This window comes from Hippocampus zosterae, chromosome 5 (assembly GCF_025434085.1).
Source record: "Hippocampus zosterae strain Florida chromosome 5, ASM2543408v3, whole genome shotgun sequence".
NCBI classification, from domain to species: Eukaryota; Metazoa; Chordata; class Actinopteri; order Syngnathiformes; family Syngnathidae; genus Hippocampus; species Hippocampus zosterae.
This window is the reverse complement of record NC_067455.1, coordinates 24,770,806-24,788,517: the sequence shown is the minus strand read 5'-3', so window position 1 is coordinate 24,788,517 and position 17,712 is coordinate 24,770,806. Positions and strand designations below refer to the sequence as shown.

Genomic DNA, 17,712 nt, shown 5'->3' with positions numbered 1-17,712 from the left:
TGGAAACATAACGGAATTGAACGTAAGCAACAGACCTAAACGTTTCCCTTTTTTGACCGCAAAACCGAAAGTATGTGAATGAGAAAACTTTCAGTAGGAATTTAGCGCTATAAAAATGCTGTACCCGTGCACAGAGAGCCAAGCTCGGACTCTCCATCTTCCGGTAGCTTTTATTGTAGCGTACGTTTTGCCCCTCGGCTAGTCAACCTGGCTGTGGCCTCGCTCCAACCCATCAATGGCGCATGAAGCAATCGGCTGTATTCCATAGGTGTGATTTACTGAGCAATCAAATTAATTTCGATGTCAACATCCAAGTGAGATGTTATTTTAGTGTTCTGACAAGTGTTGGACATGTTACTTTCAAAAAGTGTTTCGTTAAAGTGATACATTACTTTGTACAAAACAGTGTCTGACATCGACAAAGTCTTGACTGTGCTGGTACAGTTGTGTCCAGTGACATATTTTTAATGGGGCCTTCTTCATACGGTTTTGTTCACCAATGGTGCCCTCGATTACTGGCTGTGATCTGTCAGATTTTAAAATGTTTCAAAAGTCTGCGTCCACTACGATTGGCTGGCAACTGATTCAGGGTGTCCCCGCCTACTGCCCGAAGACGACTGGGATAGGCTCCAGCACCCCCCGCGACCCTAGTGAGGATCAAGCGGTTTGGAAAATGGATGGATGGAAGTTTGCGTCCATGCAGCAAAAAAGAACTTAACAGTAGTTTCCTCCCTGTCACCAAGAACAACGTACAAGCCCAAGTGCCTCAGGAAAAAAACTCAGTTCTGTGCAGCAATGCAATATTCAGTGTTGACAGTTGGTAATGTTGTCTTCTTTTTAATGAGTAAATCAGATCTGTACCATGGCATGCGTGTTTTTGGAACGTGGAAGGAAACCGGAGTGTGCAGAGAAAACCCATGCAGGCACCGGGACAACATAAAACCCCCACACAGGAAGGCTGGAGCCAGAATTGAACCCTGCACCTCTGCAGTGTGAGGCAGACGAGGTAACCAGTCTCCCCATTATGATTGCACAAGTCTGAAATTATCTATACATCCATTTTCTGAACCGCCTAATCCTCACAAGGGTCGCGGGGCGTGCTGGAGCCTATCCTAGCTGTCTCCAGGCAGTAGCCGGGGGACACCCTGAACCGGTTGCCAGCCTATCGCAGGGCATTTAGCAGGGGTTCAACCCAAAATGTTGTAAGAGCCATTTTGGACAAAAAACAAACAACAACAAAAAAAGAATATGTTTGGAGTTTAAAAAATTAAAAGCCTTATACAAGCCTTATAATGAAGGAAACACATGCTGTAGTTATCTATATTAGCTATATTAGCCTAATATAAAAATGACTAGGTTGGCAACAAATACACAATGATTCATGATTAAATGTTTTTTCCCTGCAGTGCATCTGCAGAGCAGGGGTGCCCAAGATCAACTTTCCGATCAACCAAACTCCTGTGATCGAGCTATTACTGCGCACACACGCACGTACACACACATGCCATAATGAGCAACAGCCCTGAAGATGTACAAAACAGAACAAAGTAGACGCAAGAGTTTGTGGGTTTGTGAAAAGGAAATCACTGCCTACCTGAGTTGAGACCTGACGCGGAGGCATGGGACACACTTTGTTTACGATCGTAGCTCTCATGTAACGTTTTAAAATGTCTCTTTCGCCCCTCCAGATTCCCATTCTTTGCCAGTACCCTTGGTGAATTGACCATAAAACGCTGTATTTTATTTTATTTTTTACAACAGGCACATGACTGTCATCCCGCCCTGCCAATAGAAACGTGTGTCGCAGGTTACGATGCAAATCCTCGTTGACAGGAATGTTGGAATGTAATGTTTATTCTACACATTTTTACAGCACGCCTCCGTGAGCCGTCACCTTACCGTGGTGGAGGGGTTTGTGTGTCACAATGATCCCAGGAGCTAAGTTGCCTGGGGCTTTATGCCCCTGGCAGGGTCACCCATGGCAAACAGGTCCTCGGTGAGGGACCAGACAAAGCACGGCTCACAAACCCCTTATGAAGAACAAAATAAATGGAACCCAGTTTCCCTTGCCCGGATGTGGGCAACTGGGGCCCCCCTCTGGAGCCAGGCCTGGGGGTGGGGCTCATTGGCGAGCGCCTGGTGGCCGGGCCTGCACCCATGTAGCCCGGCCGGGCTCAGCCCGAAGAGGCAACGTGGGTCCTGCTTCTCATGGGCTCACCACCCATGGGAGGGGCCAAGGGGGTCGGGTGCAGTGTGACCTGGGCGGCAGCCAAAGGCGGGGACCCTGGTGGTCCAATCCTCTGCTGCAGAAGCTAGCTCTAGGGACATGGAATGGAATCCATGGATGGATGGACCCCTGCTATAGACAATCAGCCCTCACTTCCTTCATCGTGAATAAAGAGAGCTAATGCAATGAAATTATTCTATATTACCATATAACTATATAACTATATATAAAAAAATTAAAAAGTGTTCTGTTTGCTGATACCTGCTAAGGCACGTTCAGAATTTGAAAAATCCGCAACTCATGATTCTAGATGTTACTTTGCAGAGACTCCCTGTGGAACTATGATGGAATGCATTCATATTTGCTCGATTATGTCACCTGAAACAATTCATTCCATGGGGATGAAGCACAATTACATTAATCATCAATTCGATGATCTCCCACCACTGTTCAATTCTGGAAGGTACACACAGTGGAGCCAAAGTAAATCACAATACTGTATTACGTTACTTGGTCATCGTTTCATTTGCACGTCTTCATCTAGTGGTGAAACGTCATTTCATTTCAGCACACAGAAATGGCCCCTTGGGATGAAATAATCTTGTTTAACAGATGGTGATAATACTAATGCTGTGTAACCTCCCCTGATATTGTGCAGCATTTTATATCACAATAAAATAGGTGATATGCCCCTTATGGATGCTGCATTACATGGATATACACTAACTTTGTCATTTAGTGTCATAGCTTTAAACTCTTGTTTGACTTTTGGGGCCCAATTAATTCTTTGATGCTCTCACAAAAGCATGGATTGATGTTGGATCACAAATGAGAAAGGAATTACCGGTACTTTGATGAAAAGTCACAGTAGACAAGCTGTATTTACTTTTAACTGCTATTGATTATAAGAAAACCTTTATTAGTCTCGCAATGGAGAAATTCCAGATTCACAGCAGCAAAGTTATGTTTCTATGGCATGACCTTGGTCCTTGTTCCACATTCAGTTACGCAGTGTGCCATTGCAACAAATAAACTCCAAATCCAAATGAATACAAATACCGTGTCAGATTATTTTGATGGCTGAGTTGTGCCACAGTTACGTTGCGGAAATCCCTGTGCTGTGACACAGGCCCCTGCTGCTGCTGAATGATTACATGCTCAGCTGGCAGCCTCTTACTGTGCAAAATACTGTCGCCTAAGAGACAAATCCTATTTTCTCTTGACCGGTTTTGCAATTTGGGTCGTGCTGAGGCAACATCGGGTTGTCCTGCTTGGTAATTTTGGATGAGTGCAATCGACATCTAGTTTGTATATTTCATACATCTGATGGTTGCATTTCTTCCAAGCTTGGCATTACTATTAACTGTACCTATGGTTTCACACAGGTCAATTTCTGTATATACTGTAGTATAACGACTACACAAAAGAAAATGATTTTGTTCGTAGATTTTTTTAAATTAGTTTCAGAGTGAGAAAGTACAGCAAAAAAAAAAAAAACTAACAAAAAAAGCAGACTAAATATTTCTTTCTGTCTGTCTGTCTCTCTCTTGGTGCAAAAGTCACATTTCCGGACAGCAACAGCAAAAACACTTCCTGACTCTTTGTGGTGACTTGTTCGACTGTAACTTGTCATTTCTACAGGGAGAAATATTTGTTTTCACAAAAGTACGAGTTTAATTTTGCTTCAACTACAAAATTATTTTCCAAACCTATAAATAGTTTTTGCTTCACCTAGAAATACATGTATTCTTTTTAACAGGTAAATTTGATTCATACAGCCATAGAAGCATTTTTTGTCAATTGCAACTTGTTTTTCTGTCACAAAAACAAAACTATTTTGTAAACCTACAAGGTTTTTTTTCAACGACAAATGTATTACATTTCCATCGTACACGTATAAATTCGCCCACATTTACTCACGCGCTGAATCCGTGGTATCCAGCCAACCCGCTGACTCTTGCTCCTGATGTCACTCACGAGACCACGCCCCCGATGGCACACAGCATCACAAATAAAGCAGAACATCAGAACAGGCCATGAATGGAGTCGATACACGTACCACGTATGGATTTGGGCTCCGAAGGCGTGGTAATTTCGGGTCGCTCGTCCAACGCATAGTGATAGCGTCGAAGTCTTTAAAATATACTCACGATCTGATACAGTGACGTCAAGTGACCACAAATGACGTGTTACCTTATTTGCTCCAGTTATCCAAGGTGAGTGAAGTGATCAAAGCACCGTATTTCATTTAATGAGCCATTTTCTGATTTACAGTACACGCATATCGTGTGAACATAGACTTGCAGATCTTATTTTGACATGCTCAACCCAACTTTGTTGAGAGGCCACAAAAACAACCACAAAATAGAATACAAAGCCTTTATTGTCACGTTCAACGGTACGGATGCAACTAATTTGAATTTATGAAAACAAAATACATACAAATAATAGAACAATAAACATGACCGGCATATATTTCTAACTGCAGGATGAGGATGTTGCCACGGAGCCTCGTGACGGAAAGGCCGACGTCGCCTCATCGCCCGGTGCCTCGCAAGGATGGCGGGGTGAGCGCAACTTAGTGTGACTCGCCGGGGAACTGAGCAAGTAGAAACAAGGTGAAACCCGGACAAGACTACCTTCGTCGATTCGCTGTTGCAATAGTTAAATTGTCGGAAATCCGTCATTAACTGTCGTGCATAGTGTCAATTTGATTGTAATCTCTGGGTCTGTATTTTTATATACATTTTACTATTTATTATTTGTTTGTTTTTGTTTTACACAGGTACCTGCACTAGCGTCCTTCCACTGTGATGCAGAGTGCGAGTACCTTTGTGCCTGTTTTTGTTCATTTATTATATATTTGTTTCCTCTTCACGTCTTCACTAAGGACATTGTACGACAGAGCCTTCTATCGGCCGTAGGTGCTCATTGCGCGTTGCCTCCCGCTCAGGAAACTCCTCCTCCGCCATATTTGACTGTAAACATCCTGTGGATTTTAAAAGGGCAGCGGTGAGCGGGAGGAAGGCGACTGGCGCCATCTTTACTGTTTTAATGAGTACAACAGGGGGAAATTCGCTGGGAGAAGTAACATAATCTGTGGAACTTCAACATAAAGTGGTGTGCCGTCGGTAAGTAGGTTTGCATTTACAGTTGGTTGCGTATTGTCTCATGTATTTTTTTTAGCTAAGTAAGCTAGCACGGCCGTGGCAATTTGCTCTGGCCTTCGCGGTGCTTCGAGTGGATAGCCACCAGCTAACACTTGAGTTGTGCGAGAGCATAAGCTTGCAAGGATAGCAGACGGTTGTTTCCGAATAGTGGTGTTACCAATAAATGCACTATTTACTTCTGGGAAGATGTCGGAATGACCTTACTGAAAATGCGTAGCACACATCGATAGTTATTGTCATCAATGCTAATGCTCACTGGCGGCCAATTTAGATTGTCAGTCTATGCCGCGATTCTCTGCATCTTCGTTTTACTGTTACACTCCTTTTTAAAACTATGAACCTTTATGAAACTCTCTGCACCAATTGCACGCATGTTGTTAATTTGAACGATTAAATCATTTGTAAGGCGGCTCCGTGGGAGACTGGTTAGCACGTCTGCTCCGGTGGAGAGGTGGATGGTTCAATTCCGGCTCCGGCCATCCTGTGTGGAGTTTGCACGTTCTCCCCGTGCCTGCGTGGGGTTTCTCCGGGTACTCCGATTTCCTCTCACATTGCAAAAACGTACATGGCAGATTAATGGAACATTCTAAGTTGTCTGGATGTGTGATTGTGAGCGTGAATGGTTGCTCGTTTATGTGTGATTGGCTGGCAACCATTTCAGGGTGTACCCCGCCAACTGCCCGTAGACAGCTGAGATAGGCTCCAGCATGACTGCTACCCTTGTAAGGATACAAATGATAAAATGGATGGATGGATACATTAGCTGGAAATTGAACGAGCACATTCTGGATTGTCAGAACTTGGAACAGTTTGGACTGGATTTGTCAAAGTAATTCACATCTGCGTCCTTATTATGCTAACAATGACCGGTGTCGAACACATTTCAAATAGAGTTTCAAACAAAGTTAATTGAGTTGGTATTTTTTCCGCTTATTTGGAGAAAAAAGATGATCAACTGTGGTCAACGGTTGGCAATGTAAAATCAAATTTTAAGATGCTCAAATATAAATAACAGAAGGTTTCAGGCTGCTCGTAAGCACATCATATGTTTTGGCAACTCCTGAACAATTGAATGCATTAACGTGTTGTGCAGGTATCTCTTGAGTTTTATTGGACTCGATGGCATACTAGGTAAGGATGTAATAATAACTGCAACATCATGTATTAAAATTGCCGCAGTGTCGTCATGTTAAAGCAGTGCATCTCCATCCAAACATGTTTTCACCTTCATCAGGGTAACGCATATATTGCGAACTACGGTACATAAAGCATGATACTTTTCTGGCCCACACATGACAACAAAATGACAGGCCAAGCCTATTTCTTCTTCGTCACTGATTTTATGTACATAAACACAATATTGTGCTTCTTTCCCCCCAGTATAATGAGCATTTTTTGTACAATATTGTAAATTTTTATACATTGTAAGCTTTTTTATGTTGTCAACCTAACCACAATATCCTCATCTTATAATATGACATTTGGATATCGTTACATCCCTCATACTTAGTCCTTAGGTTGTTTTTACCATTCAATTCAAATGACTAAATCACCTTCTTAATTAGAACTATCATTCATGTCTTATTTTGATTTTGAAGCATGTGCTCTGAAAGTTTGACTTGCCTGACGTGAATTCATTGCTATGCTTATACACCATGGAAATCAGAGTAGTTCCCAATAACACCGGCTGGACCATATATGTTGCAATGACCGTATACAAAATATAGCTTCGTTTTATTCTCCAGGTGAGCCTACGCCATTGTGTGTGTGACACAGTAGAACCAGGGCAATGTTCTACGCCCACTTTGTCCTCAGTAAACGTGGGCCGCTGGCCAAGATTTGGCTGGCGGCTCACTGGGACAAAAAGCTGACCAAGGCTCATGTGTTCGAATGCAACTTGGAGAGCAGTGTGGAGAGCATCATCTCACCCAAGGTAACAACAAGAAAGTACACTTGTTTGTTTGGTTAAAGGCCTTTTTTGAAATCTCTGCTACATATATTTTGTGTTGTGCTCCTAGGTGAAGATGGCGTTGCGTACATCAGGTCATTTGCTTCTTGGGGTGGTGAGAATCTACCACAGGAAGGCCAAATACCTGCTGGCCGATTGTAATGAAGCCTTTATCAAAATCAAAATGGCTTTCAGGCCAGGTATGGTGGCATCCATTGATCGAATAATTTGCTCTTTGTACCGTTTTCTGACTTGGAGCGCATTATTTGTGTACAGGCGTGGTAGATTTACCTGAGGAAAACAGAGAGGCAGCATACAATGCCATCACCTTACCTGAAGAGTTTCATGATTTTGACCAGCCGCTTCCTGATTTGGAGTACGTTCAAGTCTACTGCTCAGAATTAACCTTGTCACACCTTAGGGGAAAAAAAAAGATATGAATGCGGATATTCTAAGAATTTATGTCTCTCCTCCATTCATTATGCAACATAAGGATCACTCTCTTCTGTGTCCTTTACACAGTGACATTGACGTGGCCCAGCAGTTCACTCTGAATCAGAGCAGAGTTGAGGAGATCACCATGAGGGAGGATGTTGGCAATCTCAGCCTTTTGCAAGACAATGATTTTGGTAAGTCATAAGAGTGATGCACCAATCTTTAAAAGTCATGATACAGAAACATCTTGTCTTTTTTCTTTCAGTGGAACGCGACTCTAGTCATATTTAGAATAACCTGTTGTTCTCCTCAGCTGATTTTGGCATGGACGACCGGGAGATGATGCGCGATGCCAGCACGTTCGAGGAGGATATCATGCATGGTGCCACAGCCTCTAACCTTTTGCTCGAGCCTGAGCCTGGTCCAGCTAATCTTCCCGATAAATCCAACCACATGGAGTATGATGACTTTGGTGATGCCTCCATGGGCAACAGCGACGGAGGGATGTTAGGTGAGTTCTTCAAAGCTATCCCTAGTATCACCTCTTAGTTTTTATATCAAAGTGGCGATCCTCAAATGATTTGTGTTGTTTCAGTGGATAAGCTGCTGAGCTCCGAAGATGGTGGTGGCATTTTTGATGACCCTCCAGCCATCACTGCAAGCGTCATGATGCCTACAGATCATGGAGATGACGAGGATGATTTTGACAACCTTCAGTCACGTAAGTACTTGCTGCATAAGATCAAGATTGTTTTTACATTGCCTCAAATGACTTTGGAAATCTGAGTTGCTCTATGCAATAACATCAACAGGAACACCTGGGCTAAATTAAATTTCCCGTTTTATATCTTGTGTGTCTAGCGGGTCCAGACAGCCCAGAGTCCGGGCCGGCAGAGCCACTGCCAGCTATGGTTGACCAGACTGAACAAACTACTCTTGTTCATAATGAGGAGGAAGCATTTGCACTGGAGCCCATTGACATCACTGGTTAGAAATTTTTTTTAGATGTTTTTTTTTTTTTTGTGCCCATTTATTTGCAGTCGAGCTTCTCAGGACACTGGTCAACTTATTTAGAGAGACCTACTACACTTACTTGGCAGTCAAGTCTCTTCTCTTGTAGCTAACGATTACGCTGTACTTTTTAATTTTTTTTTTTTAATCACTGACTCATTGCTTTAACCATATTGTGGTGCGTAATTAAATTTCCATTTTGTATGACTTTTTAAATTAGTTTCATTGGAAGTTTAATTGAAAATGTTCATACTGTTCTGTCACCATTGCATGTAACAACACTGGTGACCCTACAACATTTTACAATAATAATAATAATGGTTGTTATTATTATTGCATTTGAACTCCTCTTCAGTGAAAGAGACAAAGGCCAAACGCAAGAGGAAGCTGATTGTGGACAGTGTGAAGGAGTTGGACAGTAAAACCATCAGAGCCCAACTCTCCGACTACTCTGATATTGTGACCACCCTGGACCTTGCCCCTCCTACTAAAAAGCTGATGATGTGGAAAGAGACCGGAGGAGTGGAGAAGCTCTTCTCTCTTCCAGCTCAGCCTCTCTGGAATGCCAGGCTGCTCAAGGTAATGAATGTTGGGTATTTTAATTATCCACTGTATTAGAGGGGCTGGTTCAGATTTTTGGGTGGGTGTCGTACAGTCTTGTACGGTTTCCGGGTTTTCAAAAATTGTCTTGAATGAGCATTTACACCGAACACTTATCACCCAATGTGTTTGAGAACAGGCCAACTGTCGTTTGCCAGAAGCAAATACCGTATTTTCACGACTATTCGACGCATCGTACTAATGGCCGCAGTCTCATTAATGGGTGACATTTCTGTATTTTACACATACACAGGACGCATCGTACTAATGGCCGCAGTTTTACAGTGGTAAAACATATGCCAGCTTAAACATACGGCATGCATGCGCGCACTCTAACACGTTAGCTTGAAGCAGACGGTAGCATGCCAAGACATACAGATAAGATAAAAACACGTTTTTAAAAAGGCAACGAAAGCAGAACTGAGTTCGGGTGTATTTTATTTAGCCATCGTACAATGTTCTCACGTTTTTTGATCAATCATCACCCAGAAATCCATCAAAGTCCTCATCCTCTGTATCAGAAGCAGAGGACTGCACATCTCAGTTGTCATTGAATGCATCACATGCTAGTGTGAGTTGCTACGCATTGCCGAGCGGAAAGAAGGAGTAGCAACAGCAAAGTCAACATTTCTCTCGTGTGAAGCTTTCCCACATTTGAAAGTAAAGAACAGAGCGAAACATGGTGGCAGCGCGTGTGTGTGTAGAAAGAATTGAACAATTGTGCAAGTACCGTAATCCATCAAAAACGCCGCATTCTCTCTCGTTGTTGCGTATTGTGGCGTAACTCGCCAAGCGCTGCCTCTCACTCTTTGTAAAGTTGTGTTTGCCACCGATCATCCATTGTTCCCATGCCGTTTGCAACTTTACTTTGAACGCCCGGTTGATGCCAATGTCCAGCGGTTGGAGTTCTTTAGTCAAGCCTCCGGGAATAACGGCAAGCTCATTTGCTTGACTTGTTTTTTCACCGCTGCTGTGAGATGGGCACGCATGCCAAAAGCATAACCGGTGGCTTTAAGTTTGAACTGAGCTTCGTATGCGTGTCTTTTTGTCAAATTTATTTTCAGGGGTTCTTAGAAACCAAAACCGGAGTTGTTTTGCAACAATGCACATTGCCACACGCTATACAAGTGTTGGTACTGGCTTGAGGCGTACACTTACACGCCCACCCTTCACCATTTGCGGACTTCTTTCACAGTCACTTCCGCCTTTTCTCTATATAAACAGCGTGTCGGCTGTCAGTCAGATTTTGGAACTCGGCGCATATAAAGGACGCTCCGCACCATAAGGCGTCCTGTCCATTTTGGAGAAAATTTAAGACTTTTAATGGCGCCTTATAGTCGTGAAAATACGGTAATCCCTTTTGCACGAGTTGTCCAGTTTAATGGGAATTATTCAAGTTTAATCTTTCATTGGTGTGCTGCACAGGTAGTGAGATTTAAGAGTGCAATGAGAAAGTGATTTTTTCCCCCCCCCCCTGTCCCGTTTCACTGCCTCATGTGCTTTTTTTGGAATACTGAAAATTGTTTTGTCGCATAATTTATCAGAGCTATTTATTATTTTGTTGACCACCCGTCTGACTATGAGGTCGATTTATTATTATTTTTTTTAAATGATCCTTTGTTCAACAGTTGATGTTTCTAATCTCCTCTCTACACTTAAATCTTAGATGTTCACACGGTGCCTGACGCCTCTGGTGCCAGATGAGCTCAGGAAGAGGCGAAAAGGTGGTGAAGCAGACAGTTTAGATGAATTCCTCAAAGAGTTGGAGAACCCAGAGGTGCCCAGAGAAGAGATTATGGGTCAGCACCGAGATGTTATTGGTAAGAGCACTTCATTTGACAATTCAAATGTAGCATGTTAACAAATACAGCTGGTCAGCAACACTTTCCCTCATTCATCATATAGATCAGACTATCATGGAAGAACCCAGTATGCTGGCTGCTTCTGCAATGGAAGGCAGCAGGACAACACTGGATGAGACTGTCATGCCTCCTCCATCCACCCCTCGTGGTGTGAAACGCAAGACCCTCGAGAAGGAGAGTGCCGTGCCTGTGAGTTCTACAACATTTCTTGACATTTTTTACTTGGGTAGAACCCAGCCTTCTATCGGCCACTGATTGGCCCCGTTTTCTTTCAGGTGGCTACCTTAGAACACCAGCAGTCACAACAGCTGCCGGACCGCTCAGTCTTGGCTCAGAGGCTAGACATGTCGCAGGTCGAACTACCCCCAGAGGAGACCACCGTCAACCTCACGCAGCTCGTTCCTGAACTGGACCTTCTTGGAGAGAAGAGCAAAGACAAGAAGGACGACAGCGACGAAGAAGAGGTTAGTTGTTTTCTATTTCCGTCATGTGACGAAAATAGCAGAACAAGCGAGAAAGGGGCACTGTCCATCTTACGATTCATCAGATAACTGCAGAATTAAGAGTCTGGTAGAGAGAATCAGGCCCCTTTTGGAGCTTCAGGCTTGATTTTATTTCCAATGTGATAGAAATCACAACACAATTAGGTTGGATTTTTAATCAGTAAATTTAAAAGGTGGAGTTTGCTATTTTTAAGCTGCTAGCAAGATGTGAATGTAGCCTCACTTCAACTCCCTCATGAAATGAATGTGCATGTAACATGCACTGTATCCAAATAGCATTCATATTGGAAAGGTGTAAGCACTGAATTGTGCTTATTTGATTTTGTGTTTTTTTTGGGGGGGGGGGGGGTTATAATATCTATTAAAATTTAAGAGTGGTGATAAACTCACCTCGTGGCACTGCAGGGTTTTTCCTGCTTCAATTTGAGGCAGAAGTGGTATAAATCAGAAGTAAGGGTTGTGTCCTGATATCCTTCTATCAGAGTATGCTGAAGCATGACATCTCCTGTTTTAGAAGAGAACGGTGGCTCGGAAGTCCAAACCGTACTCCACGAGTGGTTTAATAGCCCACAAAAGTCAACAGTGCTAAAAGGTTGGTCGCCAAGCGCCCACAATGACACTGGTGAAATTAGACTGCATTGTTTTAGCCCATGGCTCCTATCTGCACATTACCTTTCTGGACAGCGCAGCTGTCTTTGTTGACTTTCAGAGCATTGTCATAACCACGACCGTTTTTTCTTCTTTTTTTTAAGGTTTTATGGATAAAAATCAAGTTGAAAGCTGAATTTGGGGCCAGAGAGGGATTTTTCAAAAGCTCATTTTTAATAATCTACTGTTAGGGGATGTATACAGTGAACAAACATGCATTAAACCTCACCCCAGCCCCCTTTTTTTACACTAGAAATCCCACAGCCCTCCAAACTCGCCTCCTTAATATATACCATATTTTCTGCACTATAAATAAAAATAATTAAATAAGACGTCGTCATTCCAATATTTATTGTGCATCCAGGGTTTCCGGTGTATTTTGGGGCGGCACTTGACCTGTGTGTGCACAGTACATGAAGGCGTTCCGTAGCTTGGTGAAGGAGGATGTGAGCCGTTGCTTCAGGTCTTTCCTGAGCACTGATGTTGCTATAGCACCTGCAAAGTGGCGTAATGCTGCAACTGCAATTGAAATACAAAGTTGCTGAAGAGAGACATCAATCCCTCAATCAGCACCGCTGGAACTTGACACTGTGTTGAGCTGTATCAATTGGTCTGGCTGCAGGCGGTCACCATGCAATTTTGAATGCAGAAAACAACCCTGGCACTGTGACATTGGCAGGCTGTTTTCCAAGCCCAACAATGCAGCCATCTACGTAGAACGTCTGAGTTGCAAACTGTATGTTTGTTTTTGGAGCTCTCCAAGAAACACCCTGTATATACTGTATTTTCACAACTATAAGGCGCCATTAAAAGTCTTAAATTTTCTCCAAAATGGACAGGACACCTTATGATGCGGAGCGTCTTGTGTATGCGCCGAGTTCCAAAACCTGACTGATGGCCGACACGCTGTTTATATAGAGAAAAGGCGGAAGTGACTGTGGGCAGGCATGCGGCAAAGAAGTCGGCCAATCGGTGGAGGGTGGGCGTGTATATATACATATATGGGTGGGGGGGGGGTGAGGGACGGAGAGAGGAGGACAGGCAAGGGTGGGCGTGTAAGTGGACGTCACGCGGTTGGAGTTCATTAGTCAAGCCTCCGGGAATAACGGCAAGGTCAGGAGTTCATTTGCTTGACTTGGTTTTTCACCGCTGCTGTGAGATGAGCACGCATGCCAAAAGCATAACCAATGGCTTGAAGTTTGAACTGAGCTTCGTAGGCGTGTCTCTTTGTAGAATTTATTTTCGGGGGTTCTCAGAAACCAAAACCGAAGTGAAAATACGGTACTGTGAGATGTTATATTAATGTGAGGTTGGAGAACACATTGTTCTTTTGGGATGAACAATGAGAATCTATTTGCAGCTGTGTAAGAGCCATTCTTTAACTTTTTTGTTGTTGTTGTATGGAGTTTGGTGATTTTTACCAGATTATTTTAATGTTACCAAATATACGGTACCATTGTAGGAAATACTTCTCTAAAGCTTGTGGGTGGAATTCATGGATGTTGTAGGGCTGGACTATTCATCGAAATTTCAATCATCATTTCAATTCTGGCTTCTCTCGATCTTTAAAATGTTTTCATTTCCGACATTATGAAAGCCCCCCGAATGCACCATGTCGCAAGCGATGCGTTAAGCTGTTGGAGTTTACTGTTAATGTATATGCCCAACAAAAATAATTACACACATTGTATGTTTAAATAGAAAACATGCTTCGTTTTTAATACATTGCTAGCAATAATATAAAAGTCAATAGAGGATCCCATTCAAACCATGCTTTTTTTTCCGATATGAAACTCCTTGACTCATTCCCACATAGTTTCCTGGCACTAAAATGCCTCGTGATGGCGGCATAACAATGCTTCTGTTGAAACGGAGCCCCTCAATTCGCTTCAGCAATGAAGTTCAAACTTCAAACTATGAAGTACTTGAAGATGAATGTATGCAGTTGTATAGAGTGTACGATGCACCACAGTTATCATAAGATTGCTTTAGTGTCATATGCTAGAATCTTTGTTCTACACTCAAATTGAGGAGGGTCATTTAGACAAATATAGTAATTTGTTGCCATCTTCTGGGTTCTTTGGGTAATTATAGTGCAGCAAACAGTTTTCGGGAGTGTTGGGTGTCAATAACTTTGCAGCGCTCGATTATTATTATTTGTTAAGGAAAGATTTATTTTGAAGTTCTTCGCGGCGTGTTACTGTCTTGCATTGCACAAACAATTGTTACTGTGCTTCGCTTGACTTCTTCCTGACAGTGTACAGATACCGTATTTTCCGCACTAAAAGGCGCACTGGATTATGAGGTGCCCCTTCAAATAATGGCCTATATTTTAATTGTTTTCCTATATTGCACGCACTGCACTATAAGCCACAATCTACAATACATCCACTAGATGGAGCTACAGGTACGTCTTTGTCCATCTCTCCATGCCTTCTGTTCTTCCGTTCGACTCGAGGTGTTCATGACCGCCTCCAAAAAACGTAAATTAATGATTACTTCAATGAAACTACAAAACAACAAAACCTAGCTCAAGTACAGGGCCCCGGTGACCCGAGTCCAGGCAACTTGTTGGTTCCTTGATCTCAGACAGGTTTTCGGGTTTTTGTTTTTAAGTTGTTAAGGAGTACCACATTTATGTAACTTTGGTGCGCCTTAGATCAGATTCTGGAGATGATGATGTTGGTTGTGGTTAATGATGTTTGATGTATTCATGACTGTTTATTTTGTTGTCATTGAGGAGTGGTTTGAGGTCGTGCCTTAGGTTTATTTTTCGTCTTCTGTTGGATCTTTTTTTTCTCAGTACCTTTTAAGGGTCGACATCCAGTGCCTGTAGCATTTGCTGTTTGTTTTGTTCTGTGTCCATAATAACTGTTGTTCTGCCTTTGTCTGCTGGAAAAATTGTGATGTATTTGTTTTGTCTTTGTTTTCTCCTTCGTAATATTGCTAGGTGGTGGTTTGGCCATTTAAAAAGAAAAGTTTCATTGCCAAAACGAAATCGTCATGTGATACGGGGCTGGGTGTGATGGCATCGTTGAGTCCTTTTGCGAGTGTGCTGCGTTCTGTATACGTATACTGTATAGTGCGTTCTGTGATACTGTCTTCTTTTCCCGTGTAATGAGTCTGTTGTAGTTTGTGTGTTAATCTGTCCAGTTTGCGGATGAGTCGGGTTTATGTGACGGTAAATCCCTGTTAGTTACACAGCATACAATACACTAACTGTCCATTTGGTTTTGTTATCATGTAGAGGGGAAACCAATCTTTGAACTGTTCCATTTGCCCCTGAAATTTGCTCTTGATGTTGCCAAATTGACTTGTTGTGCACCGTACTGGCTCTTTGACACTTTTATCATCCGCTCTGCGTTCCTGGTTTGGATCGGGTTCTTGATGCTGAGACAAGCCGGTCTGATATCATCTCAGCAGCGCAGGTTGAATCTCGGCTGATTTCTGTTGCGTGCCCGTTTCCTGGTTAATTTTTCCAGGCGGCGAAAGTCCTTGACGGATGCCTCTCCATAAATTTTGCGTAATAACTGACTAAAGTTCATTCTCTCTTACTTATAATTGAACTTCTTGGTTCCTTGATTTACCTGATATGTTTCGGTGGAAGTCTTTCAGCTTCTTCAAAGTGTCACATGATGGTGTGTTACACATCCTTATCAGCTGATTTCAAATGGAGGCGATACACACCTTGAAAATCAACAAATGAATTGGAAAAGAAACCGACCAAAGAAAAATCACCTGAATGAGAAGTCCCTGTGTTCTGGAAAATACTCTGCTTCAATGAGAAGCTGTAGTGTATGCTCTCCATACAATAATTCAAATGCTACACACAGATGGATTTTATTTTTATTTTGTTTTTCATGTAAAACTACGATGAAATACGAAAGAGAAAGGGGGGGGTGAAACAACCGGCACATTTTGTTTTCTTATTCAGGATGAAGAAGGTCAGGCTGGAGACCAGGACCAGGAAGAGAAGCGATGGAACAAGAGAACTCAACAGATGCTGCATGGGCTTCAGGTACAAATTCTTGGCTAGTTCAAGTCATCTTTATAACCTTTTAATAAATTAAATTTGATTGGTCAACGTCTGTTTATTGTGCACACCCCAATGCTCGTTTTCATTTTGGATATAATGGCTGTATCCTCTACCTGCGCGGAAGTTGTGATGATGACTAGGCTAACTTCTGATCATCCATGCAGCGCGTCATGGCAAAGACCGGAGCAGAGTCTGTCAGCCTGCTTGATTTGTGCCGGAACAACAACAAGAAGCAGGCGGCCGCTAAGTTCTACAGTTTCCTGGTCCTCAAGAAGCAGCAAGCTATCGAAGTCACCCAGACAGAGCCTTACAGCGACATCATCGCCACCGCTGGACCACGATTCCACCTTATTTAGACATTTGGGGGGTGAGAGGGGTTAAAACAGAAAACACTGCTTGCCAAGGCTTTTTCTTTTATTTGACCCCAAGAGGAAGTTTGGGGCTGGTGGGGAAGATTTTAGGATGTTTGCAAATGATTTTACTCTATTTTTAGTGGAATCATGCAGTATTCACTGAGTTCAAACAAAGGAATGTTCACATTTACATGTATAAAGAAACATGTCTCCATCACCAATTTGTATACTTTGATTCAGTTTTAACGTTAAATTGCTTCTCCATGAATCTTCATACAGTCAACCTCTAGCCCTGGAAATATTACAACTTTTTAAGATACCCCATTGTTTCCGTGTGAAATATTGCAATGGCTCTGTACATATGGAACGGTACTGTTTTATTCCTCAAAAGTGTAACCTCTCCACCTCCTTGTTGCACTTGTTTTCCCCCCACACAATACCAGTACATTTGTCCAAAAATGTTTCCCTTTGGCCGGATATATTTGTTATAAAAATCAGGCTGTTTGTCAGTTTTTTCCTTTTTTTTTTTTTTTTTGCTTTTATGCTTGTACACTTTTTTGCATTATGTAACTAGAAAATGTACTTGTTACAAATACGTACAGTGTCCCAACTTTTTAGTCTTTGAGTAATCTCTAGTGATATATCTGTAAAGGTTGGAAATAAAAATGTTTTACGTACACCATTGCTATGTATTTTTTTAAATTTATTTTAAACTGATGGTATTCCTCACCTTAAATGTCTTACTGCAAATGCATTCAGAACATCGTCGATATGTATTCTAATCTAAGTGACAAATTTTTGTTTTCCGTAACATGAAAAGATACACTGGAGAAACCACATTTTACACATAAAAATGTTTGGAAAAAAGCTAACTTTCATAAATATGCCTGTCAAGTTACCATATCAGTTTTTCTAACAA

At 42.3% G+C, this 17,712-nt stretch overlaps 1 protein-coding gene across 1 annotated transcript; it reads left to right on the top strand.

Annotated features, from left to right (window-relative positions):
• Positions 1 to 5,190: 5,190 nt before the first annotated feature.
• On the top strand, positions 5,191 to 17,470 carry LOC127600271 (double-strand-break repair protein rad21 homolog A-like). The gene is made up of 14 exons (XM_052064719.1): positions 5,191 to 5,358; positions 7,143 to 7,330; positions 7,416 to 7,545; positions 7,622 to 7,721; positions 7,868 to 7,974; positions 8,094 to 8,291; positions 8,376 to 8,501; positions 8,642 to 8,767; positions 9,147 to 9,370; positions 11,058 to 11,211; positions 11,297 to 11,442; positions 11,529 to 11,717; positions 16,339 to 16,422; positions 16,605 to 17,470. The coding sequence occupies exons 2-14, from the start codon at positions 7,187 to 7,189 to the stop codon at positions 16,794 to 16,796; spliced, it is 1,920 nt and encodes a 639-aa protein (XP_051920679.1). The 5' UTR covers positions 5,191 to 5,358; positions 7,143 to 7,186; the 3' UTR covers positions 16,797 to 17,470.
• The last annotated feature ends 242 nt before the right edge of the window (positions 17,471 to 17,712 follow it).

Excerpts from the sequence above, each read along its gene's own strand:
- LOC127600271 (XM_052064719.1), top strand. The coding sequence starts at position 7,187 with ATGTTCTACGCCCACTTTGTCCTCAGTAAACGTGGGCCGCTGGCCAAG. Across the intron at positions 11,212-11,296 it reads TCAGCACCGAGATGTTATTG|ATCAGACTATCATGGAAGAA; the intron begins GTAAGAGCACTT and ends TTCATCATATAG. Across the intron at positions 11,718-16,338 it reads ACGACAGCGACGAAGAAGAG|GATGAAGAAGGTCAGGCTGG; the intron begins GTTAGTTGTTTT and ends TTTCTTATTCAG.